Here is a 25840-nt window from a genome sequence, read left to right as displayed (position 1 = left end):
CACGCTTGCATACAAACACACGCGCCTCAACAGAACCAAAAAAAGAGCAAAAAGGATAGGACCTATCACTTGATATACACATGGATAGCCCAACGCTGTCGTGAGCACAAGCACGTATACACTTAAGAAGCGAAAGTCTTCCATCTCATGAAAGACGGGATTCATGCCAGTTCATCTACACGTTCAAGAAGTCTTCGGAAATATCCCACCACCCTTCTCATTCCACCACTTACACAAGAGACTTTTATTTTTTGCTTTTTTTACGTAAAACCAAGCAATTTGGTAAACTATATATATATATATATATATATATATATATATATATATATATATGATATTTATATAGAACACCAACAGAGTGACGCGTACTTTCAATTGATAAACTTCCGCGTTTATTGATCTATAAACTATATGAGAAGACGGAACTCACGAACAGTGCCTAGCACAGGGCCGCAAAACGGGATTAAAATACATCAAATACTTTTTTCCTTTTGACTGTAACTGCTTAACAAGTCCTTACTGGAAATTCAGATGTATCCTGAAAAATATGACGTTTCATCAACAAACATGCACACAGATTGGGCCTCCTAGGCGATGGTTTTTGATACGGACCCGAGCCAGCACTATGTGACTCCTACATAGTGTGCGATTTTCTATTAATTTATAGTAAAAAAAATAAATGAAGTGTGTGGATATGAGGTTGATCCCCCCCGTAGACAGTGCCGTTTTAACGCATGGGCCCGGAGGCCTTAAGAGAAGGGAGGGGGGGGGGGCTCAGAAAAAGAGAGTTAGTTGAATTTTTCAGGTAGGGCCTCAGAAAACAGAGAATTAGTTGAATTTTTCAGGTAGGGCCTCAGAAAACAGAAAATTAGTTGAATTTTTCAGGTAGGGCCTCAGAAAAATCACTTGGCCCGGGGGCCCATTATGCTCTTAAGACGGCCCTGCCTGTAGACTAGAGTCCTATCGAAATAACTCGTGCTGGCCTTACATATTTACACGTGGTACTATGATTTTCGAGAGTACATATGTAAAGAGATTAACCAGAGCCATCTTAACGTATGGGCTCATCTGAGCATGGTTTTGCGATCCCATGGCAATAGGGGGCCTACTTGACGAGATTCGAAAATCATAGCACCGGATCTCATCCGATGGTGGTTCCTTTTAAAAAAAGTAGTAAATTTTTTTTCCCACCATATTTTACTTAAAAACTTTTTCTTTACATCTATATTTTTTATCACAGCGCTCTCTATGTGGCCCCCTTTTTAAACCCTTTAAAACCTTTCGTGGCACCCCTTTCACTTTAGTTTCACCCGTGGCTTCTTAAAAGGGTGCCATACAATGTCCTCCATCATCGGAAGTCAGTGATGGTAATCTCGACGAGCAAAATTTGGCCGAGCAACTGACAACATCAACTCAAGGGCTAAAAAAAACTGCAATCAGAAAAATCTCAAGAGAAAATTAAGTTCACGTTTGAAAAATCGGAGGAAAGATGCACCTGCACCAGGGGCGGCTCGTAATGATGGCGCGCCCCTCCCCAAGAGAATTTCCACGCATCAGTTTGATGCCCTAAGTTATCTGAATGTTAATTTAATGTCTAAAAACTGATACACATCCCGTGGGTTTTATTACTGTTTGATTGAAAAAATATTCAGAAGCGAAATGTTGTTTCCAATTTGCAGGAGAATAATATAGAACTTTCAGCAAGAGATTCTACTAAACGGCATGTTCAGCTCATATTTTCGGCGAAATGAAAATTTCTCGACATTTGCGGAAATTTTGAGTTCATCAAACAAAAAAAAATTATTTTTTAATTATATATGCAGTTTAATAATTTACTAAGGGTGCTTGACTACATATTTTCACCGATAGCTGGCAGCACATTTAACATAGTGTGTGTGAAAAATTTATTCGAAAAAGAAATTTTTGAGGGAAATTTTCCTCGAATAAATATCGATAAGGTGATAAAAAGTAAAAAAAAGTAATAATTCATTAATTCGAAAAACACAAACGATTTAGTTTGCACACAAGGACAGGATTTTATTAAATAACAAAAATTTGTTGTAACAATAGTTACCTTTATTGCCGACAGGTGACAAAAATTAAAAATGTTTTTTACACCGTCATCTGTAAGTAATAATTGTAACTACTGTGGCGGTGAAATTTGAATTTTTTTGAAAATTTTTTTTATTAAATTTTATTTAAAAAATTCATGCCTTTTCGTGAATAAACGTTAGGATATCATCCGCGTATATAATGATTGTATATAATGAATAAAAATATGTCGGTTTTAGACTAATTTTATTCAAATTTTTGAATAATTCCCTGGATGAGCACTCATTTTGCAATTATTCGTGAAAAAATCCAGTCCTTAATCCTTCTCTACACACACATGCACTACACACACATGCACTACACAACTCACGCACACGCACAAACTTGTCTTTCCCCTTCACATACCACCCCTGGTGATTTGTAAGTCACCAGGCAGCCTGCGAGGGTTGGGCAGATGTGTCAATCCCGTAAAAATTTTCCACGTCCAGTTTTGTGGACTTGCGGAGTGGATCTCCTGACTTTGACAAAAGCTCTGGAAAAATTCTATTTAGTGAGCAGCCGGAAGCAGCCTGGTCTTACTGACCTACATTAAATACACCTTCCTAATCTGTTTACTAGCCCGTCTGTAAGCAGCTCCGAGAGCTGGGCATGAAGGCAAACATTTGAGTCTGGTCTAAGACTATTTACGCAATCATTACACTTCACTCATAGTTCGATAAATTTATGGCAGATGGCAGCACTATAGCAAGCATTATACAAATACAAATCTAAATTACACAGAAACAAACCACGTTAGCTTCAGAACACGGACACGCACATTCCAACATGTACCAATTCGTTAGAAGTTTCGCAGAGGAATATAGATGAGGTGCATGTATGGTTTAGTAGTAGTAGCTATTTACGCAATTTTCTTCTGCGTTTATGGCCCGCCATGCCATAGCAAGCAATCATACTGGGTGCGGCTTATATACTGGAGTTTTATTCCTGGTGCAGCCCGCGACACTGCACCTGACCATTATGTTGGCTCTCGAACAGAGAGAAGTTGGTCACCCCTGACGTATATCATAGAGATGTAACACCAAAAGTTTACACCATCACCAGAGCCGCAACTAGAGGGTGGGGCAGGAGAATCTGGGCGCTGAATTTACTGCTTTGCCGTTCAAAATTATGGGGAGGGGCGTAAAAATGGACACCGGCCCCGGGCAACAGAGGGCATTTCAATTCCTAGTTGCGGCCCCGACCATCACGAATTCTTCACACTTTCGATGAGAGAACGCTAGTCTAACTGAAAAATACTGCCTTAGATCTAAATATACACACCAGGAGCGACCCCCCAGCCGAGACCAAAACCCAAAGATCCAACCAAACTCCACAGCTTAAACCAACTACCAGGAAGTCTAGCAGACAGACGGACTAAATTAAGCCGATTTTAATTCCGTCAATTACCAAACAGATCACTAACCACGAAGAACAATCGTTTTTTTTTTTCCGTGGGGGGACAAGAAAGCCACTTCGGCTCCGGACTTCCGGGAGAGGACAAAGACACGGGGGTTGCTGTGATGCTGCCTCACTTTCCACAAATTCGGATAGACGACGCGACCAGACAGACTCCTTTCCTTTCCCAACAATTATCTATAATTCGCGTCTTTCCACTCGAGAATCGGGACGACGATCCGGCGCCCCAGCAAGGAAACACACAGCAACAAACAAAATATACAAAAAAAAAAAAAACCCTAAAAAAACTTTCTCCATTGAACTTTTGTTTCTGAGCCTCTGGGCTAAGATGGAAAAACCTCAAGACCAATAAGCTGAAGAAAACTATGCTAACCACTCCCTCTGTGTGTGTGTGTGTCTCTCTCTCTTCTCCTTGAGCAAAAAAAAAAAACAAACCATCTTTCTTATTTCTTGAGCCATGGTTTCTTCGCCCCTCCTTCCACTCGGCGATCCTACGACCCAAATCTCAAGGAAAAAGTCTATTGCTGTTGCTGCTGGTCCAAGCCAAGCACCATATTTCGCTTGGTTTTCCTTTCTTTTCTCTCCACCATCTTTCTTCTTCTTGACTGCATACACTTCACTATATAGCAACTTCTTACTTATAACTTCTCTCCTACAACTGAACTAGCCGGTGGATAATTTCTTAGCATCGCCACCCGCAGTTTCCCACTCTTTCCATCTACGGCTCTGTGTGTGTGTGTGTACATGCACGCACATACACCAACCTCGCTTGTTTACTACTATTACTACTACCACCACCACCCCCCAGGCAGCATAGACAGCAAATGAGAAAAAGAGAGAGAGAAGCAAAAAAGGCCGAGTCCGTCCAACAGGCGCCAGTGAGGCCTAGGAGAAGGGAATTCTGGGATAGGACCAAAATACGACGTCGTCCTTACTTACATACATAACGTTCCTTCACTACTTTTCTTTCCTAATCCGTCCTTATACGTTTTCTCAAGAAGTCACTCCACGCGATACCACGAGCAGTTTAAAAAAAAAAAAACCACACTCAGGCTACTTGTAAACACGGCCAGGGCCGTGCGAACGAGTTCGGCCCATAGGCGTAAACTTTTATTGGGACCACGGGCCCGAGCCCTCTTAACATTTTGCCACCATCTCCAAGGAAATATTGGGTGTGAGACCCCCCCCCCCCAAAAAAGCAGATACAGGTTCCTCATACAAGGGGGAGGCGAATTACCGAGGGTTTGGAAAGCGAATCGCCCCCCCCCCCGTATTGTCAACCTGGGACCATATGGACCCCTTGTTATCCTGGGATATTTCAAGGGGGGAAATCTAGTGCATAGTTCCCCAAACTTTTTGTGCCATCGCCCCCTTCTTCAGAATTTTTTTTCTCATCGCCCCCCGACTCAAGTGAAACCATAGGATCCTATGTTACACTCGTAGTTTCTATCGCCCCCTGGACCTTTCCATCACCCACCAGGGGGCGATATTGCCCACTATGGGAAACACTGATCTAGTGGAAGAGGAGCCATGGCAGTTGCTTGAGCCCTCCCCCCCCCCCCAAAAAAAAACTATGAAAATATAATCAGATGTGAAGAAATAAAGCTTTTTTAAATCAGGGGGTGCTCAACATTTTCATATATATCTGCGTTTCTCAACCTTTTAAGGACCAGTGAAATGTCTGCAATATTTCGACGGACCACTGTGACAAAATGACCCGTATTTTACAAAACATTCCTGTCTCGTAAAATACGGGTGTGGCTGGACTGATTTTATTTACGCAATTGTCCCGTTTTTTCAACGAAGCTGATTTTAGTATGTTACCTTTACCAAAACTATAAATGCACCTATATAATTTTCACAATATAGAAAATATGGTATGTGATATAATGTGTTAAGACTACAAATCCAGTATAAATATCTCACAGATTTGTCATATATTTCAGCATTTTTTTTCCGGGAACTGTGCATTTCAACTATAATTCACTGCAATTTCCAGTATTGCAGTGCCCCTTATTCGTCTCCCACATGTAATTTTTTTAGCAATTTTAACAATAATTGGTGATTTTGCCAACTGATAGCAATATTTTTGTGACAATTGGCGATGTTCTGAATTTCGCCGTATTCGAGATCCCAATTTTTCGTATTTTTCCTGAACGGAATGTGATCACTAAGTTTTAACGTGTTTTCGAGAAATATATTTTTTACAGTGATTTGCACTAGCTCCATAATTTCAATAATTTTCAGCAATAATTGACAATTTTATTCGGAATTGCATGTTGTGGCGGCAATTGGTGATACATATTCTGTATTTAGGATCACTAATTCCTGTATTTTTCCGATGAAATATGGTCGCCCAACGTATGAGGGTTTAGTTTTTTTATCTGAACAAATGATAATATTACCAATATCAATTTCACAATAAGGATAATTTATCATTGAAGTAGAATTAAATTGTGAAATCTGGCTGCGGACCATCTGTACTATTGTCACAGACCACCTCTGGTCCGCTGAATATAGGTTGAGAAACGCTGATATAATAACAACTAACAACAATGAGTAAATTGTTTTCTCATCTAAGCTCAGGGACCAGTGGCAGTTTTATGGGACGGGGTAATCGGGGTAATTACCTCCTCTCCCCCCCAGACGAAGAAAACCCCACACTGATGGGCATAGTCCATCACTATGGCCACTCGCCCACCACAGCGAGAAATATGAAAGCTGTGTTTCCAGTTAAGTATTGGGCCCCGAGAACATCACTTTGCCCGGAAGCCCTATGATGTTGTGATGGCAATGCATAGAATGCCCGCAAATGGGGGGGGGGGAGCTCATTAAAATCTAGACAATGAGTCCAATGATAGAACTTGTTTACATAAACTTTGTTTCAGTAAAATCAATCCAGCAAGTAGTTAGATAGGGTCTCGCTACTGCATTATGTCGAGAAGTCCAAGGATAACACGGAAGGGGATGGGGGGGGGGGCGCACAAGAACGAAATATGATCGAAAAGGGAGCCATGGGCGAAAAAAGGTTAAGGAAACACTGCAGTACTGTACCACAGCCAAAAACCACCAGTCATCGTTTCATGAGAGTCTAGTCCACCAAGGTACAACATGATTACGTTAGGGCAGTGTTTCTCAAAGTGTGCGTCGCGGCTCCTAGGGTCGTCACCAACCTTTCTTAAGAGCGTCGTGGTGAGCTGGAGATATTGATTTGTGTACATATTTATGCTTTCAAGTGGTTCTCTTATAAGTGAAAATATCGACTAAGCTATTCTGGGAAGCCGCAAATACATCAAAAATTCTGCAAAGGAGCCGCGGCGAACAAAACTACTGCGCGCGTTAGGGGTTACACACACACTCGTAACACACATTCCAGCAGGTACCGATTCGTTAAAAATTCCGCAGAGGAATGTGTACGAGGCGCATTGCACAGTGAAATATAAGTAGTAGTACAATGATACCTCAATAACGGACACCTCAATTAGCGTACATTTTTAACGAGTGGGGGAGGGGGGCGCCTCAATGAATTTCGCTTGTTAACGGGAACTCCCCCGTTAGCGAACAAAAATTTCGGTCTCATGGTGTCCGTTATCGAGAGGTTCCACTGCAGTAGTACATCAAGGATAGTAGAACATTCAGCGGAACGAAAAACGTACTGGTTATCAGGAACCAAACAACAAACAGCGACAGCCAAGGTATCATAATAATAAAAGAAGCCGCCGCAATGGCCAGAAGGGCCCCCCCGAATACTGGGATGGATAGATGGATGGGTGGCGCAATGGCACGAAACTGGGGGGGGGAATGGGAATATTTCGACCCCCGGGGGGTCGGGGTCATCATTTAACGATCTTTCCGTTTTGGAATTTTTTTTTAACCCCTCCCCAGTGCTCTCTCTCTCTCTCTCTCACCGTCCATCGACAAACTTCCAGCATGGACAGAAAAGAAAAAAGCGGCACGGGTAGCTAAAAAGGCAGGCAGCTACGTAAAAGAAAAAATAAACAGCAAGCCCATCCTGCCCAAAGCTTGTTGGCTAGTGGAAAAACTACAATGTTATTAAAAAACGCACACACGCACACACACACACACACGTATATATACGCTACATACAGCAAGCACCTTGAAAAACAGCCACTAGGCCAGAAATGCCAAAACCGGTTAATAAGAACGAAAACACCATTCAGAGCCTATTCTAAGGAGGGAGGATGAAGAAGAAAACAATTTTCTTTTTTGCTTATATTATTATTTTTTTTTTTTTTGCGTACCAGCATACAAACATCACCAATTTCTATTAATTGGGGAAACTTTCCATTGTTGACTGACAGCCTATTTTGGCTCCTATCACGATGCGCCAAAGTTTTTCGAACGAGCCATCGCGATCGTAGTAGGGCGACTGTACATCGGCTAAGATAACAAACTGCGTCCATTGTTAAATCGATTATTTTTACTATTCTCCGCAGCCACCCCACACGGTCTAAACACAAAAGAAATATTCATGGGTTACGGCAGTAGTTTTAAGTCGGGGCCCACACCTGCCGTACTACACGATTCTGAGATACGCAAAAACCGATTTTGGAGGGGGGGGGGGTGGCTACGCGAAATCGACAATTAAAATAGCCCGCGCTGTGCTATCAACACCTCAAAAGCGGATTTTCTGCGGGTTGAAGTTGTGCAGCGTTGCGGGTGTGGATCCAGCTTTACGTTCACCCGTGGCGCCCTTATGGAAACAATAATTGCAAGTCCGGTGAAATCCGATTTTCTTCCGCAACTGAAATGACACTGAATGAATGAACACACAAATGAAACGAAGTCCTTGAAAATTTGTCATCACCTCTTGAAGCCGTGACAAACACTTTAAAAGAACTACCGAATTATGAGGGCACAAAGACATCCGGCGTGTATTTTAGACAATGGTTTTAAAGAGGTGTTTCGTAGGCCCATGCCCCGGTGTTCACAAGGGGTAGAGGGACCACGGGATGCACTTCAGAACAAAGCAATGGGAGTGAACATTAGCGAGTGGCTATGACAGAGCGGGGAATCTTGATTCCTAGAGGCAAAAAGCATTGGAGACAGAGGTGATGTGGGTGATTGAGAATCCTCAATAATTTTAAGCACGGGGTCGAGCAGCCCAAGAATTAATTGAGAAATAAAAATCTCCCATCATAATGCTCAGGCCACATGTGCGCGAGCATCCAATGGTTTAAAACGCTACTGACTTCCCTGGGTTCATTGAAAAAACATCGTTCTCAAAGAAATTTTCTACACGTTTCATGAATTAGATCAGTGTTTTTTATAATTGACACTTTTCCGAGAATTTCTTGGTCAAACACTAAAGAAAACAAGGACCCCAGCATGCCCCCACCCCCATCCTGGAGTAGGGCCCTAGGCTGGGATCTTTCACGGGCCTCTTTATGATGGGTTTATAGCGTGAAAAAACAATAAATAACAAAAGTTTTCCCGGGCCCCAGGGCTGGAGTCTTGCCAGCCCACTCCTTATGGGGGCATGGACCCCAGGACTATACCATACATTTGTTCACTATATTTTCATTCAAATTTCTACTTTGCTTTAAAACAAATCCCGCAAAAGCCCCTTACCCTGGGTGTCCGCGAACCATTTTTAAACCACAGACTGACCCACGAGTGAGACCTTATACCTTTATAACTTCATTCAAATATAATGTAGACGTCTATTCAGTATATCTAAGTTAATATATAAAAATATCGAATTTAATGCAGTTTATTACGGATCAGATGTCTTTTTTCCACTAAAAAGCAGTTGATGCACCATACAGAGTCACGACAGAATTGAATAAATCCTCAATGTCCGAACTAACCAAACCCTACCATTCGTCATCACAAAGAGAAACTTGAAGACTTTCCCCCAAAAGAATAAAAAGTTGGAAAAAGAGGGAATCTCACAATGTACTTCACCCCGCAAAAAGAGTCCATAATAATAAACCATTCTTCAACAGAATGGAGAATTTCTGTCGGGGTGGGGAGAGATTTAACAAAAAGAATTCATCCTCCTCAACGTCAAGAGCTTCAACAAGAGATTTTAGTATGGGGGGGGGGGGGTGAAGAGATTTCTGGTAGATGGTTGTCCGAGTCCAGACAAGTGTCCTCCATGAACGAAGATTACACGAACTGCCCAGTAAAAACCCAGACATACCTTTCCTTCAGAACAATTAGCGTCAGACGCTGTCTGGAGGCGTTGTCTTTTCTCCGACCCCATATGTGCTGTAAATCTTAACTTTTCGATCAATAAGCGTTAAGTTTTACTAAGCGATGAACACAAACTTTATTGGCTGTTGTTGAATGCTCCTCTTTGTTTCGTCACTGCAATCACGATACAAAAAATGTGCATAATCTCTGCAGGAACTTTTAATAATGGATACAACACTAGAGATAGAAAAAAAAGTCAAAACTGATTAACCTACACTCACGCACGCTCATTGATGGCGCCCGATTCAACCCACCACCGGCCATAACCTTGCCAAAAATATTGAAGACGAATGTTAATTAGGTTGGACAGAAGCGACCGACGATTCCGTGAACTCTGTAAATTAACAATCACGGCATTAACTAAAAATCAGTGAAATCTTAAAATCATACTCGACTTTATATTAACAGTTTTTATCACCTCATTTCAACAGTTATTTTCTCTTGTATAAAAACTAAAACCAAATGGATACGAAAATGAAAGATCCTCCTCTCTAAGCTGAAGATTGTTAGAATTCGGTCCATGAGTAATTTGTTGACCGCGAAAATGGATGCGTGTCAAAGCAGGGATGTTGGGAGGGAAAGACAAGACGGCTAGGTTCTACCAAAATCGTAGACAACAACGGACGACGGCGACAGTGTTCGCCTGTTGGCTTCCTGGTCACGCAATCGCCGTGGCAACAACAGTCAAATACCGATTCACCCGCCGCCTATCGCTAGAATTCAACTGACAGAATGGAACATTCGCATTGACATTCTACGTCCGAAGGAAAGCAAAAAAAAAAAAAAGAAAAGAAAAAAGGAAAACCACCTTGGACATTCCCGGAAGAGTGAATGACGCGGAAATAGCGGAATATACGGCCATTATGTCTCCGAAAAATTCCGAAATTTATATGTCGTCAAGACACAAACAACCAATCCGGCACCAATCAAAATATTTTAGATTTGTTTCTTTATACCAGTGCTTCTCAAAGTGTGCGCCACGGCTCTTAGAGGTGCCGCCAACCTTTGTGAGGGGCGTCGCGGTGAGCTGGAGATATTGAAGTGTGTGCCTATTTATGATTCGAAGTTGTTTTGTTATGAATGCACAATATCTATAAAAATATTGGGCAGCAGCAGATGAACCATGAATAGGGCAAAGGAGATGCGGGTGACAGTTTCAGAACCACTGCTCTATACTCGCAAGAATGATATTTTCAAATGTTAAATTTCGATTCTGATCTATCTACACAGACGGTGCCGATGAAATAGTGGCAGATACGGACACTAAAGTGCATCATCAAATCCATAGCCAGAGGTTCTCAAATTTTTGTGACCCGCCGCTTCCTTACCCTACTCATCGTTTATCCGCGGCTCCTCAGAATAGTTTAATAGATATTGTGCATTCATAAAAGATCCACTTAAAAGCACGAACAGTCACATAAATCAATATTGCCAGCTCACCACGACATCCCTAGGAGCCGCGACACACACTTTGGGAAACACTGGCATAAACGGATGATAATTGTTCCGTGCGATGCACCCCTCTCTGTTTATGAATGTTTTCCTCCCACGAAAAGGGACCTTGTAATAATACAATTTTTTCACTGAGCAAGGGAGGGGCGATCGCCCCTTTCGCCCTCCTCCTGTTCGTCTGTGATCCATAGGCTTGATGAATTTCTAGCAAGCATTAGATCCAAGAAACGACTTGATTAAATGTGTCTTGGTGACTTCTAGAAAAAGTATTTATTGACTGTTATACAATAAATAATTTACTGACTTAAAGCAAGTGAAACTAAATTACCAGAAATTTCATAAGGACAGACGGCTTCTTGCAACCACAGTTTGTATCCTAGTCAAGAGAAAGAAAAAAAAACTCGGAAAGGTTGAGGGAATTCGTCCTCAAGCGCCACCGCACCGGTGCCAATTATGGTGAACCAGAGATTATTTTAACGATCAAGAATTGTCGGACCAAACACTCGAGTGAACAAATTCGATATCATGGTAGGACACCCGTGTTTTATGAAGACAAACCGAACGTCAGACGCGTCAATGACGTCAGGATGCTATGACTCTTCCTCTTCCAGCTTATCATTACTTGGTGATGACATCTCGTTCCATCCAGTCTTCAGCTCGGTGATATATCATCAAAAAAAAGAAAATAAAAAAAAAAGCAACGTTCGTCTCTCTCACGGGAATAACCGCTCGTCTCATGATCAAGAACCCAAGCCGGAGGAAAAGTTTTTAAAGACGAGCACAAATACACACATCCTGGCTGACTGAAAACTTCAAACCCCCCCCCCCCCTCCCTCCCTCCCTCAGTTATTGTTGTTCACTGTACCTTACACGAGACCCGTCAGTGAACAAATAAACGATCTGCGGAACCGAAAGGTAAGAAGGAAAAAAAAAAAAAAACCATCCGAAGACCTCCTCCCATACTTTTCCTCCATCAAACCGTGGCGGCAGAAGCAAATCTTAAAAAGTAAGAAAAGGAAGCCAGAGGTTGTTTCCGTTTAAAGGGAGGAGGAAGGTTGCTTGGCTTTTGATGGAGCACGTCTTCTCAACCCCGAAAAACTAGATCTCATCATCAAAACTGAATCTTGGTTGGTAGAAGAACCGAGCAACAGCTTATGAGTGTGAGGGGCGGGCACCGAGCAAATGACAGGGGTTCACCAATGTGTTTTTTTTTTTGTTTTTTTTTTTTAAATTTCGTTCCTTTCTTCAGCACATACAAGATGGTATGTCAAAAAAACACCAAAGCCTTTTGGTTCCCTCTCGCGACTCAACATCTACAAGTAAGAAAGCATAAGAAACTCAATATTTTAAGGGTGTCTTTTTTCACTACAACACAGATTACAGCAGAATATTCAACTTCCTGAACAAGATTTTTCTACTCATATGTCGAGAATTTGGTTCTCTTGGGGAATTTTTGAGATTTTGATTATATTAACGAAAAGATTATATCATTGGTCGGAACAAAACGGGATCCTTCCTGAATCTCAGGGCGCATTCCGTAAGAACCCGCTGGCAAAGTTTTTGCGCCTTTTGTTGACCTAAAAGTCAAGCTTTCGATTCTGTTAATCGAAGCATTTTATGGTGGAAGCTCTCTGACCTGGGAATAAACCATAAAATAATTAAAATTTACGATCTGCTTTTTAATGATGCCCGTGCAAAAGTAAGAAGCACTCTTGGGTTAACAGATCCTTTTCCTGCAGATCCTAACAGATCCTTTGCAGGGAACCTGCCTCTCCCTTCTCTTTTCCTTTTGTTTTTAGCTGACATTGAAAAATCTTTTTGTCAACCTCATGTTCTCATGGCATCTCAATTAACAACTCCACTGAACTCCACATCCTCCTGTACGCAGATGATATTGTGATACTGGGTGATTCAAAAATACAGTTGCAAAAAAAAAAAAAAAATCAATCTTCTTGACTCATATTTTAAATCTAATCACCGTACTGCTAATTTAAACAAAAAAATCACTGTATTCAGAAAGTTTGGCCGTCTCGCAAAAAATGCCAACTTTTTCTGGGGTAACGTAAAACTCGGAATAACCTGTTGTTATGTCTATCTTGGCCTCCCTTTTTCATCTTCCGGAAAATTTTCATTAGCAGCTAAAGGGGTCATACGAGTTTTCTGAAAAAGTTATTAAATATAAGCAAATATTGTCCTGGTTATCTTATTAGACGTGAGCTTGGTCGCCGCCCAATTGCCACTGAAATGTTTAACCAACTCATCACGTATTGACTTAGGATTCTAAAAATGGATGAAAACCGTCTACCAAAAATTTGTTTTCTCAAACTCTGCCGGCACACAGACTCAGAAAACTGGACAAATTCATTCAAGTCCCTTTTGAATAACTGCGGTCGATCTGATATCTGGTGCCATCCCCTCGTTACCTCACTCCAGTAGTTTTAACATCTCTTACTAATAACTTTATTGATATCTCTCTCCAAGAAGACAGATCTCGACTGTCCGCTTCAACATTATTCCATTTCGCCGATAATTTTGAATTTACGCTGTCCCTGCCATCTTCTCTTCTATCTCCCCTTGGAGGTTCATAGGAATATGGCCAGGTTTCGCTTTGCATAAATTTAACCCTGATGAACCTTGTCAGTTTTGCAATCAACTAAATAGCCACAATGATCTTTATTACTTGCTTAAGGAATGCACATTCTTTGCCCTTCAAAGACATACTCATATTTTAAATATTTCCATGCACCCAGGTGTGTAACATTATTTTTCTAACTTTATTTATCCATCAATCTATTTATTTGAATTCGAGACTATATTATGCATGTATATTCTTTGTGTTTAAACTTTATGCATTTGTTTCTGTTTTGTGTGTATTTCCAATAATTTAATTACAATATTTGTACTTGCCATCCACTGGTGTATTGATAGGCACGATTGTGCAAATCATTAAAGTTTCACAGTTTCATTTTCGAAATCCTCGAATATCATGCGACAACAAAACTTTGCCCATTTTGTAAACTCCCTTATAAGACCTTGGCAGCTTTTGTCGTTCAAAATAATCCTTGTACACAAATAGGGTTCTCTACAATCACAGTGTGCACAGTATGCAACCATGATATCAAGGATCTTAGCGTAGATTAATTTGATATGAAATCGACGTCCCAGTTCAAAAAATCAACACCTCAGAAAATTTCATTTTTGAGTTATGCACGAAATGAGAACGGCGAAAAATGCCTCTACACATATTACAAAACAATTCCCAACTTTGCTTACACGCTCCCTACTGTAATTAAATCTGTGAGAGTGATTCCCATTCAGTTTCATACAAAGTGAATCTTTAATATGCAGATATCACAAAACATAGAATTTTGGGTTGTCTTTTTGAACTGGGACGTCGAAATGACTCCTAAGAGACCATTGACAACACCACACTTGCGGATATGGTCCAATCTGCCTTAATATAATTTCTAGATAGTCTTCGCGTTCGAAAACTGGACATATGTTCTCAGCGAAACATGTTTCATCCGCAACAGAATCGGGGAAATATAAAACGAGTGCAGCACTGGCCCTCCAACCAGGGCCGCAACTGGGGGGAGCAGGCGGGTCTCATGCCCCGGGCACTGGACCAGAGAGGGCGCAAATTTTATTCTCAAACCTCTTCTTCAACATTACAAGGGGACGCCAAAATGCGCACTTGCCCCGGGTGACCAAACATCTAGTTACGGCTCTGCCTCCAACGAGAGCGAAAGGTCCTGACAGGGCTCAAACCTGGAGGAGGGCAGAAATCAACCTTAATTTTTTCTCATTTTTATCGCAATCCTTATAGGTTTCCCGCTAAATGTTCTGGCCGGGAGATCCTGCTTCAGGATGTGGTGATCTTGGATATACCCGACCCGGTAGAAACCAGGCGCGGATCTATAAGAAAGAGATGGGGAGGGGACAAAATTGCCCTCCCAAGTGCCGAATATTATTGGTAAAATTGGTCTTTACCGAAAAATACGGGATGATCAGACAAACCTACACAATAAGTCGCCCGTTTCGGCACATCGCCCTGTATCCGCATCTGGTTCGAAAATTTTTACGAACGCGACACTCTTGGGAATGAGATCAGAATTTTAAATGTCTCCCGTCAACTCTGCTCGATTTGGATTCAACAGCACATTGTTATAACACGCCGGTTAATAATCGTAGTAAAGGAGAAGAAAACAGCTCAAATTCATAATAGTTTAAAAAAAAGTGGAGGGATTAAGAATTCGTGTTGAGCTTTAAACAAATACAGTACCTTACAAGAGTTAAGTAGATAGTTGCCATTTAAGTTTTAAACTAAAATGGTAAAAAATACACGAAATAAAAATTTTAGGATTTTTCTTTCCGAAACTAAACAGTTCAAATGATATATTATTATTTTTTAATGCAACTTCAAAAAATTTTGGTTGAGATACTCTACTTATTTCATTATATTTTTCCACAATAAGATCAATCATTCAATGATGAATATATATAATTGCTGACAAGTCAAAAAACATAGAATATGTAATAGACATACCGATGGAACAAACGAGTCCAGCCAAGGACCTTTCTACCTTGTTTGACTTGATTTCATGATCAACTTACCTTTAAGGAATGAGTTTGTAGTCCACATTTTTGCACATGAAATTTTCTAATATTTTGATGATGAATCGCTACATTTATATAACCTTCCATAAACAGAAGGTTAATCAAAAACAGACTTACCCAAACTCCTCAAATACAATAGTTTAAAGAAGGAAGACTTTAATCCACAAAACTAAATTAAAAAAAGAACCACCTTCGAAACAACATTCAACGTTCCCACCACCTAATTTTCCACATTACATTTCTGAATTTCATCTTGGAATATTTAACAGCCGATTTTCGGCTTGTACAGTATATAAAAGCACTTACCGAAAGCGTAGTAGGAAGAACCACAAGTCTCTTGCGAAACAGGTTCACAGGGAGGTCCAGCTAAAATTTAAAACAAAAAATGTATAAGTCTAAAGTCTAGGGTCATTAGATGGATATGCATTTATTCTGGTCCAAACCATATTTAAATTGCCTTCCTGTTCCTTAAAGGGCCACAAACAAACACAAATTAGATTATACAGTAGAACCCCCTGGATAACGGACACCCACGGGACCAAAACTTTTGTCCGCTAATGGGGAGTGTCCGCTATTCGGAAGGGACGATATACAGTATAACCTCGTTTATACGACTTTCACATTTATACGACATTTGGCTTCGGTCGCAATTGGTTCCAATTATTAAGTGTAAAAATGATACAACGGTGGTTATGCATAATCACCAATCATCTCGATATAAGAAAAGTTTGATTAAATTTCGCTACATTTATCATTTTTACCGGTGATTATGCACATTTCCCACACAGTCTGATAAATATGGAAAAATTTATAACTTTTTTTCTCTTCGTTAAAACCATTAATTATTTTTACCCGTACATGATACGTGCACTACACATATTTTGCAATAAAAATTAAATTAAATTAAAATACGTGTAAAGAAGAAATAAACGTTCTAACAACATTATCAGTCTTGTAATGTTAGCTATCTTCACACGTACCAACATGGGCAAACAAAACTAACATTACCATTCGGAATCGGCATCCTGGACCATAGTTATGTTCAGTTAATCAAGTAATTAATTGACGGATTATCATATTCACCAATACGAGCTTGGGATTATACATAATAACCGTTGAATATGATAAATTCTCGATTTATGGACAAAACTTCACAAATTAGAGTTTGGAAAAGAAAATTAGTTTGTCTAATTTTACTGTCCGCTATCGAAAGTGTCCGCTAACGGGGAGTGAAATACATTAAAGCTCTATTCCACAGAACCGGGGATCCGCAAAGTGTCCGCTAACGGGGAGTGTTCGTTAAGGGAGATTCTACGGTAAATCGATACAAACACCCAAGAGAAAAAGGATCCAGGAACTTTTGAGATTAAAAGAGCTATCGACTATCTATTAGGACCTAATAACCATGTCGTCCCGAAAGTTCTGAGTGATTTAGTAGATTATATTGTAGATTGAATATTTTAGGTACAAATTCCATTTTTTTAGTCTCAATGGGATAACATCTAGGGATTTGTCGATCCCCGATATATAGGGTGTTCAATATTCATGACCAAAAGTCGAATTTTAAACAATTCTTGTTATGATTATTACTTTTTCACATGCTCAAATTTGTAGATAATATAATGAAGAGAGATGATGCTTTTCTCACTTTTTTCAAATTTAATACTATTCCATACTGAGCATCATTCTGTGAAGGGTTCCATGGCCTTCATCGCGACACAAGGAGTTCGTGAAACACAAAAGATTAAAAACTCCTGGTTTGTCTAGAACAGCGATTCTCAACCTTTTTTGACTCGCGGAGCCCTTTTCAGTAAAAAAATTATATGGCGGAGCCCCGTAGAGGCCCATTTCTGAATTATTCATCAAAGTTACTGATTTATTTTTACTATTTGAAAATACTTATAATCATTTTTTTTAATTTTACTGGTTTTTTTTATTTTCCTCAAGCGGCCGCGGAGCCCCCGGACAGTGCACAAGGAGCCCCAAGGGCTCCACGGAGCACCAGTTGAGAACCGCTGGTCTAGAAGATGTGGACTGAATGAGTGACCTGTTATAGTGGATATCGAAGAAAACACGATATTGACCACTCGAAATTTATCTCTCAGTCCGCAGTTCACAAATATTTCGTAAGATCGGTAAAGAGGAAAACTGTATGGACATCAATGTGTGTGTGTGTGGTGTATATATATATATATATATATATATATATATATATATATATATATATATATATATATAACAAGCTTTTGAAACGCACCGTACTTTGATGGAGTTTTACCCCCATAAACGAGCTAAATTTTACAAGACGAAATTTTGAAAAGTAGTTTAAAGTTTCGGGGAAAAAATTGAGTATATATATATATAATTCGAACAATAAAGGTATGGTCTTAGCACTTTTCCTTCGCTGAAAAAACAAGAAAAATACTAACAACTTTCGGAAAGAACTAATATTATCTCAAATTGAATTTTCGATGGAAAAGTGTGAGTAGGTGTGTACATAGAAAAGGTGTGCACATAGAAAAGGTGTGCACATAGAAAAGTGCCTTTATCCTGAGATAACTCACGAACCGTTGATCCTGGAAGCATACTTCTAATTGGAAAAAATATCCAAATAAAACGTGTAGACCTCAGATACGTCATTCATATTGCAAGGGGTTGTATAGTTATTACAATAAAAAATTAACTTTTTATTGGGTCACCCTGTTCTAAACCTAATTAGAAAGTTGTTGCTTTGTCTCTTCTGAGCCCAACGAAAAAAAAATTCCATGTTTTTAAGTGCAATACTCGCTGACATATTTGAATATTCGAAAATTGCTGCAATATTCGCTGACATATTTGAATATTCGAAAATTGCTGCAATATTCGCTGATATATTTGAATATTCGAAAATTTCTGAAAATGGGGGAAAGAACAGCATATGAATGAGGTTGTCTGTTAATTTATGCTGTTCTTTCCTTCATTTTCAGTGATTTTCGAATTCAAATATCCAACCGAATGTTGCACTTAATAACATGGATGTTTTGTTGTTTTTAGGCTCAGGAGAGACAGGACAACAACTTTCTAACTGGGTTTTTTAGGACAGGATGGCCAAATAAAAAGTTATTTCTTTCGATTTTAATAACTTTAAAACCCTCTGCAATATGAATGGCGTATATGAGATCTACACGTTATTTGGATACTTTTTCCAACTGAGAGTATGCTTCTAGGATCAACGATTCACGAGTTATTCCAGTATAAAGAGATTTTCCTATGCTCCCTGTGAATACACCCATTATCAAGGGCATTTGAAGAATAGCATTTCATCAAAACAAAAAGAGCATTTTCAAATATGGAATGAAGGGTGTTTTTGAATAAAAGAGTTATGCCGCCACGTTTGAGGTAAAAAAAATAATAATAATAATAAAGGGCTTAAAATCAGAGCTTCGGAGTACGTTTTGCTAATTTTAGATATAGACCGCGAAGACGGTTGAAGAAGGTTTTAGTGTAGCATTACTTACACCATCATTTTCGTCTTCTTCAAGTAGTTCTCTACTGAAAATATTCATTTTATTCTTTTTAAAAGGGATTTTCAACATGCAGTTTGCCTGCAGAAAGACGCGTGTTTATTTTTTCTTCAATATGACAAAAACATGCAAAATATTGCTATATATCTAAATTTCCAAAAATAGAGATTGTTCCCTTGTATGCAGGAAGTGTACGATCTCTGGTTTAGATTTGTTACTAGGATTATTAATATCCCAATCAAAATATCTTACCTTCGGCAGTCATTACTTCCTGGGGAAGCCGACTGTACGGTGGAGGTGGAGAATCTGGAAGAAAAATAACACTTATATATATAAGAATATACAAATCAACCTTTGGAAAAAATTTTCAAAACAACATGCATAGGAAATTGATGACCTTTCTAGATACATAGGTCATTTTTTTTACATTGAATGGCTGGACATCAGCAAGTTTCAACATTTTCAATATTCATGGCCCATCTGAAATTATTTCTAAAATTATGCGGCATCTAAAAATAATATTCTGGTCGTAGTGCTAATATTGGCTGCCGTTATTTTCATCAAAACCACTTGATTGTATCAGAACTTTGTGAAAAGTCTACCCGTAATCGAACTCACGCCATATGCATATATTGGATAACAGAGAAACGGGCCCGACAAACATTTTCTTAAAATGATTTAAGTACTAATATTTTTTATACTGTTTCGGTTAGTAGATTAGATTTCAAGCATCTTTTGCTACCAAAGAAAAAGTGAAGAAAAGAGCTCGGCTCGACGACTCGTTTCAATCGGCTTCGTGTGTTAAGTTTGGCTCTAAAGTGCTCCCATCATCTTTCGTTAGTGTTGGTATTTTAAGTGCGGCCCAAGACACAATTCTTTATTTACTCTTTTTATTTTTTGTTTTTCAGGGGCCGTTCAAGTATTACGTCAGCAAATTTTTAGCCAATTTTGACCCCCACCCCTTGTCAGCAAAACTCTGAACCCCCTTGCCAGCAAAATTTCGTCTCATCAGTTCTGCCCCCTATTTCCTAACGCACATTGGTGGGATCGGAGACGTACGCGGGGGAAGCCCCCCCCCCCCACCTATCAAAAATTTATTTTTTTTAATGCAAAAAATATTTTTTTTTAAATTAAAATTTCGGAAGAAAATACCTTTACATGTGTTATTATAATCAATTTCTGTTAATTTCAATGCTATTTGAAGAACTCAAAATTCCTTTCCAAGAAATTCATTGCGACCCACCCTCTAAGCCATATATGGTAAACCCTTGGCCCGCAGACCAAATGTGGTTCTGGGGGTTATCTGATGTGGCCTGCTCCCTGAAACCTAATTTTGTAAAAATGACCTAAGTGGCATATTTACAGATTGCTTAAGTTACCTGTGACACAACTTCGGAGCATTTAAGCGGCCCGTGGCACGTTTTCAGATCATTGAAGTAGGCTCATGGAACATTCACATATCACTTAAGTAACCAGCGACAAAGTTCCACAAATTTTAAGCGATCCGTGACACATTTAGAGATCCCTTGAGTAACATGTGGCACAGTTTTAGAGTTCTTAAGCGGGCCCCAGTGAGGTTCTACATCACCCAAGTTACGCGCGGCCCATTCCCAGTTTACTAAAGTGATCCGTAATTACGGATCACGTGAGTGATGTGTGACACAGTTTCAGAGCAGTAAAGCGACAAGAACACATTTTGGATTCGCGAAACATTTAGAGATCACTAGAGTGGGGCTCTGTAGGGGACTTATCAATAGGGAGAATGTTAGTTCAGGTGCTCACCGACTATCGAAAGGTTTTTCTCGTTTTTGGCACACCGAGTAAGATGCCATTAAGAAATATTTCATATTTTCATAAAGGGTGGTTGATGACGTAAGCATCATCCAACCCCCCCCCCCCCGTGTCATCAAAAGTCAGCAAATCGGAACCCCCATGGATGCTGACGTAATACTTGAATGACCCCTTCAATGCTGCCCATAAAGCCCAAAACGTTAAACAATCCGGCTCTCTCTGTAAGGCATTTACTGATAGTTTTTTTTTTCATTACTCGGTTCGATTTCTAGAATGTCATCTCGAAAAATGGTATGAAATAATAACAATTGTGTTTAAACAATTTTAAAACATACGGACATGTATTACATATGATTGTTATTCAATGATTTATTTTTTTTTTTTTTTGGAATTCCGTGCTTATTACGGCAGCTTAAAAAAATAACTCGAGACTTTTCGAGACGCAACCGATAAGGATTCGAGATTATAAGGGAAAATGTCATTTTTAACTCTTATTAAGAGAAATAGTGGTCAGTCTTTAAGTGTGGAGATTCACGACAGTGAATTTTTCGCGCTAGGTTGCTAGAACATTGTTATCGTAAGTGCTAGGTTGAACGACCTCGGCCAATTGTCCTTGAACCCTGATACGGCGGCTGGATAGTGTGTAGTCAACACAGGACATTCATTAGCATAATATCTCTTCCACGATGGTTTTGTCTCTTTTTATTCTTCCTTTACTTCATTCTTCAAGGCTATAATTTCCAATGATTTCCGAAAAAATCATTCAGATATCACCCCCCCCCCCCCACATGGGAGGCTGACAAAACTGTAGCAGCCCCCCCCCCCCCCCCCCGAGAAGAATTTTATAATATTTTTTACACTGAAATGTAAATTTACTAGAAAGGGGCTCTAACACGATATGCCGTGAAATAGTCCAGAGGTACAGCGAGATATTTTAGGGATAAAATTATATCGCGGAAATAATAAGATAGCGATTCCCAACCAGTGTGCACCGAGATCGATGGAATGGAAAGGACGGAGCACAATATAGCAAAACCTAGTGAGGCCCGAGATCTGTTCGGATTTAATGGGATTAATCTTTTTTAACTTTTCAGAAATACCCCTTGAGAATACCAATTATTACAAAATACAAATTACCTTCGGAAATACCTATTTCTTAAAGAGATATACAGTAGATACACATTAACCTGCAGAATGGACGAGCAAAAACATACATGGACAGCGGAATCGTCTAAACGCAAAGGGCTAACCCAGAAACGGCCTAGGAAGTGCTCTTCGTGCACAATCATAACATCAATTGTATCTGACATGTAGGAGGCCCCAGGTGCATTTCTCAGCTATTGGGCGTCCATGATGCTTTGAAGACGAAGCCTTGATGCATTACGGGGCCCCAGTGGCCTTGGACCCATGATATCCAAGATGACCCTGCACACGGGGTGGGTTCTTTTCTCCCATTCTCTTCTTGCTTCCCCCATTTTGAATCAGCTGGAATCATATTCTCCTCATGGAAAGCTCCAGGAGGCTGGCTAATCCGGGGACCTAATGGAAATGTAGGGGATTTTCTCAGGGGGAAATAAGATAAATCTTATTGGGTACAACAGAAACGGCGACATGACCGCAGAAAAAATTGCTACCGCAGGGAGTCCCACATCAAGGGGTTAGCGCACCAACCTCTCGATGAGTATAGAAACAAGCCTGCCGTTCGGAATCGGCAATAAATTGTAGGTCCCGGGGTCTAATTAGCCCTCGTGTGCAGAAATGACCGTGGTGAGACAAAAATGATCAATGATACCATTTCCTTCCTTAATTGTGAACTCTAGTATACTTTTGTTCAGCGAGTTAATTTTTTTGTTTCCATATTCTTTCAGCCTTTCTGGACACTCTGTAATTATGTACACTTTCTAAGATGCCGATTGCCTACCAAATCTCTTCGAGTTGGGGCCCCAAGGGAAAATGAATTTTTACCTTTCCCCCCTTGTTCGAGCCCTGCAGCCCCCCCCCCCACTATGTGGAGACCATGTCCTCCATAGAAAAACTTGAAACACTCAATGTCATGGCTTCAAAAAATGGAAATTCAAAGCTGGAGATACTCTGTTCGTTTCGTGGCATACTCTGTGGAACAGGAGGAGTTGTTTCTGTAGGGCCCAAATAAAATAAAATAAAAAGCTGGAGATGCCACGACTCTTTATTTCCAATTCTGTGTATATGATTCTCAGTCATAGCATCCCTCCTAATATAGCCTGGAGCCGGGCCCATAGCTTGGAATCTTTGGCGGGCCTCTATGGAAAATATATAGAACAACAGACAACAGGATACATTACGCACCCCTTAGTGGGGGCCATGCTATGGACCACTGATAAAGAACTCGATAGATCTAGAACAGTATTTTTTTCTCACCCATGGCCCCCTTTACACCACATTTTCTTCTCGTAGCCGCCTATGTTATCTAGAGCTCCCAGAGCGAGACCCTTTCTATATTCATTTTTTCAATAAATTTATAGCAAACATAAAATTTCATATAAATAAGGTCTCCGGACATAGAACCATCTTAACACATAGGCAGTGTTGCCAACTTGGTTATTTTCCAACTAGATCTGGTCTGTTTTTCGACCACATTTAGTTGAAAAAAAAATCCTATCTAGTTGTTTTTCTTGTTGTTTTTTAGTCTTTTTCAAAAAAATTTCCTGTGTACTAGTAATCCATTATTAAATAACGTGAAAATACGGGAATGTCCAGGGGACAAAATACGGAACGTATGGTCATCTGAATGATGACTGCAATTCTTGGTTGTTTAACAGCCCACTTTCTAGTTCTTTTTGATGAAGAATCTAGTTGGAAAATTTGACTGTTGACAACACTACGCATGGGCCCATCGGCATGACGTGGGGGCCCATATGATCAGTCTGGTACTATGATTTTGGAGAATGAGTATGTAAATGTGTAGGCTGTAACTTCCAGCTATATATGGGGCCCCATAACATCCCATTACCCGGGAGCCAGGGACTTAAGCAGGATCGCCATTTTTAGGAGAGCGCATCGGGTTTGGGGAAGGGCGCAAGGAATCTCTTCCGCAGCGATTTTGAGTTACTATTCGATAATACAGTGAAACCTCGCTACAACGATACTCGATATAACGATAAATCCCTCTGCAACAATATTTTTTTAAATCTTGTTTGGAATAGCCTATCTAGCAATGTTTCTTAACCTTTTTTGTCCATCGCTCCCTATGGCCATATTTTTTTCTCGTGACCCCCTTGTCTTAGACAGGGCCTCCTCCACATAACAGAGCGAGACCCTTCTTATTATTGGATTGATTTTTTGAACAAATTGGTATTAACGAAGAATTTCATGAGTAAGGTCGACCCCCGACTTGGTGAGGGTTTTCGTGGGGGGGGGGCGGTTCTATGCAGTGCCATCTCACCTCCCTGGGCCCTCGGGCAAAAAAAAAACAGCTTAAATATTTACTTATTCTCGCAAACCACGGTACCAGAGCTGACCATGTAGATCCCTCTACTGATATCAGGGCCATGCCTAGATTGGCCCGTTTTAAGATGGTCCTAGTTCTATGCAGGGCCGTTTCAGTAGTATATATATATATATATATATCATTCCCCCCCCCCCACTTCCTGGGAATACTTGTGTACAAATTTACATTCTAATTCTAGAAAAAATATAGTATCAAATCTCATTATAGTGGGGGTCCTTCAACGCACTCAACAAGGAGCTGTGAATGAGTGGGACCATGTGTTAAGACGGCCCTTACTCTATGGGCAGTTCTGCTTCATTTGAAAGCAGTCACACTTTTTCCTCACCATACTTTACTTGAAGCTCAATTTCTTTATATCTGATTTTTTTAGAGCTAAGCAGCCCGTCATGGCTCACTCCCCTCGACTTGATGACCCATGGGCCCCCTCAAAGTATCTCAGGACCGCAAGGGGGGGGGGCCATATGGCCTATATAGTATAATGTTAAACTGTTCTCGATGCAATGATATCCTTTACTACGAAAAATACCTCTATATAAGGATATTTTTTATACATTTTGAAATCTCTCTTCTACAACGATATTTTTTTATATTTCACTCTCTCAAAATCACCTTCAACACATTTTTGAATTCTTAACCAGTTTTTGGTCTTTCCAGAACTCTACGTGTTGTACACACAAAATTTTCTGATTTCAAATGACAGTGTCTTTTTAACATAGAAAGTACAGCCCGGACAAGTCGACAAAACATCATTTACAGAGTTTTCAAAGCAAAATCTGCTTGATAATTTTTTGACGAAAACTCTGGATGAAAGAGAAATATAATTTGAAATCTAGCCCAAACAACACACCAAAAATTCGTTCTTCCGATTTTTCGAGTTTCAGTTTTTCTGACCTCACAGAACTTTTCCCTGACTTCTATCAAATATTTGCATATTTTTCTGACTTTAGCAAGCATTTTACATTTTCCCTGATTTTTGAAAACATTTTACATTTTCCCACACTTTTGGGCAAATATTTTAAATTTTCCCTCACTTTTGCAAATATTTTACATTTTCCCTCACTTTTGCGAATATTTTACATTTTCCCTCACTTTTGCAAATATTTTATATTTTCCCTCACTTTTGCGAATATTTTACATTTTCGCTGACTTTCTCCGGTCATTTTTAATTTCCCCGACATTCCAGGTCTTGAACTTAGGCCCCTGATTACGCGCGTCCCTGATTTAAGAATGTTTATTTTGAGAACTACGAAATCATTCTTAGCTC

General features: G+C 39.9%; 1 protein-coding gene across 1 annotated transcript in view; it reads right to left on the bottom strand.

The window, feature by feature from the left end:
- Window positions 1–25840, bottom strand: part of LOC149073514 (SMAD family member 6-like) — a 63849-nt gene that overhangs the window by 24508 nt on the left and 13501 nt on the right. The window contains exons 2-3 of the mRNA XM_089246227.1: window positions 19551–19604; window positions 16102–16161 (exon numbers count right to left, since the gene is read on the bottom strand). Coding sequence (XP_089102353.1) covers window positions 16102–16161; window positions 19551–19604 — 114 coding nt within the window. The remainder of the gene's footprint in view (window positions 1–16101; window positions 16162–19550; window positions 19605–25840) is intronic.

The sequence above is a fragment of the Pholcus phalangioides genome, unplaced genomic scaffold (assembly GCF_987345545.1).
Source record: "Pholcus phalangioides strain wild (caught in Gottingen) unplaced genomic scaffold, Ppha-v1.0 ptg000017l_1, whole genome shotgun sequence".
Taxonomy (NCBI): Eukaryota; Metazoa; Arthropoda; class Arachnida; order Araneae; family Pholcidae; genus Pholcus; species Pholcus phalangioides.
Note: the sequence above shows the minus strand (reverse complement) of the source record. Positions and strands in the feature narration are given on the sequence as shown.